The 2265-nt window shown below is 36.6% G+C and overlaps 1 protein-coding gene across 1 annotated transcript; it reads right to left on the bottom strand.

The window, feature by feature from the left end:
- Window positions 1–335: 335 nt before the first annotated feature.
- LOC121964219 (dnaJ homolog subfamily C member 8-like) lies at window positions 336–1759 on the bottom strand (the record flags this gene model as incomplete). Its single annotated transcript, XM_042514434.1, is given in 5 exon segments — window positions 336–411; window positions 538–632; window positions 795–861; window positions 1002–1058; window positions 1629–1759. Coding segments are annotated over 5 exon segments (426 nt in total), but the record flags the coding sequence as incomplete, so codon positions are not given.
- Window positions 1760–2265: the final 506 nt, after the last annotated feature.

Raw genomic sequence — 2265 nt, 5'->3', positions numbered from 1 at the left:
TTATTATGGTGTTTTTGGTTGTTTTTGCAACTTTCTTCGCAATGGCGTTTCTCAGCAGGTTATTTTAGACTGTTTAGAGGTGTTTTCAGCTGTTTTTGGGACATGTCTTATTTTGACATTTTTGCCATACTATAGCCTTACCTGTACTATACTATAGCCTTATGAAACAAAACGGCACAGTATAGCATGTCTTCCAAAATCGTATAAAAGATGTCATAGTATATTGTGTTGTCCAAATGGCACAAACACATCATAGTATAGTATGTTGTAGTTTATGATTAGCTTTTTTTTGTTTCTTTTAGTCCTGGCCCAGTTAGTTTTTCTATAAGTTTTACTTACCACTTCAGGGTCATCCTCCTCCACATACTGCGGCTTCCCATCCTTCTTTAGCTGTTTCCTTTTCTCCTTAACCTGTCGGGAGGACAGAATGGCAGAAAATAAAATCTTACCAAAGAAATACAGAGCTGGAAATTTGAGTTACATGGAGTGAAAATACCTCGAAAGTTTAAACGGTAAGGGAATGTGTTGGATACTCACGATATGCTCCACATATTCCTGTCCTGCATGGATCACATCTAAGGCTCTCTTCCTTTGTTCTGGTTCCAGAAGGAGTTTGTATGCCTTGTCCACAGCTACACCAGTGAGACATTCAGGTGAAATTAAACTTATATGACAGCATTTCAGTGTGTTTGTTAACATCACACAAAACCACAAACATGATCTGAGTTCATCAGTTTCACAGCAGCTGATGCATGTTTACAAAATAAACATAATCAGGGATGGAAGGAATTTACCTTCAAAGGCTTTCTGTGCTCTGTCGGGATCATCCTGATTTTTGTCCGGATGAACCAAGATGGACAACTGTGCAGTCAAAAAGACCAAATATTAGGAATCAAGAATTAAAAAATCATGATGGCGCTATCACTACATCAACAGCATTGTCATGTTTTCACAGTGAAGACCACTGAATTTTGTGCACACTTTTTCTTTTGTTGGCTTACCGCCCGAAATCTTTTCTTTAATTCGTCATCTGTTGCCTCGGGATCAATTTGCAGCACCTGCAAAATGATGTGAAGATGAGTGTTTATCTTACGCAGATGTCTTAGCCAAAGTGACAATATGAGACGTTTATTACAGTGGATTGAAATCGTTATGAGGGTACTGGTGGCTCTAATGAAGGTTTTTGGACAGCAGATTTATTATCCTATGGAGATTGTGATCAAATCCCATTTTTCTCAGATTCTTATTTTTGAGAAATGCACACAGTTGCAACAGCACATAAGAGGAAACACTGGCATTGAAATCTGAAAGTCTGACCAATTAAGTTATAAATTAACTTCACATTTATTGTCCATTTTACATATAAAGACATCAGTCATGTTAGTAATTTACAGAGTAGAGACTTAAAACAACATTTTTAACATATTTCAAGATGTAATGCTTGTTTACTCCACATTTCATGCCATTATAAATCAGTACTTGAGGTTATCTGCCTACTGATCAGATCTACTTTGAGTCTAGTAACTTGATTGTTATCCAGCAGTATTTTTTGCATTTACTGAATAAATACAAAGGAATAATTAATACAAAAATGAACACTTAAAGTACTTAATTGGTGGCCCACTTACCTCAAAGGGATTGAGATTGAAGTAGGACGATCCAGGTCTGAGTAATCTGTCAATTTGCTGCTTGGAGGTTAACACAGAGTCTCTCTTCTCAATCTGCTTCACCTGTCAGAAAAACACAATGAACAAGAAAACTGTCAAAATATAACCAAAGTCAAATAACAACTTCCACTTGAAGGTGCACTTTGATATTCTAATATTACTTTCTACTAGTGTATGAGTACAGCATGAATTTGGGTCGTTCCTGTTATGCAGCAACATTTCTTTTTGAAAGGAAAAAAAAATCAAGTTCTCTTGCATTATAAGAATAGAGACGTGTGTGACTGTCATCGCATCAAACATCTAGATTGTCTAGAGAGTGCTATTTCACAAATGCATTTATAACAGGTGATGTCTAGATCAAAGGACACATAAGACCAAAAAAAAGAAGGAGAGATCTGAGAGATTTGGACTCTGCTTTGTGATCAGTAAATCATAACAAAAACAAAAAATACCAAGACACACTGCTTTCCCAATATTATAAAACCTTTAATAAATGGGCTTTGCATCTCAACTCACACTCTTCATCGGGATATGTTAAAACAAGTGGCAGCTCACAGCTATAACAAGACTGGAGCCAGCTGCCAGACAGTCAGACTAT

Source organism: Plectropomus leopardus, unplaced genomic scaffold (genome assembly GCF_008729295.1).
Source record: "Plectropomus leopardus isolate mb unplaced genomic scaffold, YSFRI_Pleo_2.0 unplaced_scaffold14597, whole genome shotgun sequence".
In the NCBI taxonomy this organism is placed as follows: Eukaryota; Metazoa; Chordata; class Actinopteri; order Perciformes; family Serranidae; genus Plectropomus; species Plectropomus leopardus.
The sequence above is the reverse complement of the archived record's forward strand: the minus strand, read 5'-3'. Positions and strand labels throughout refer to the sequence as shown.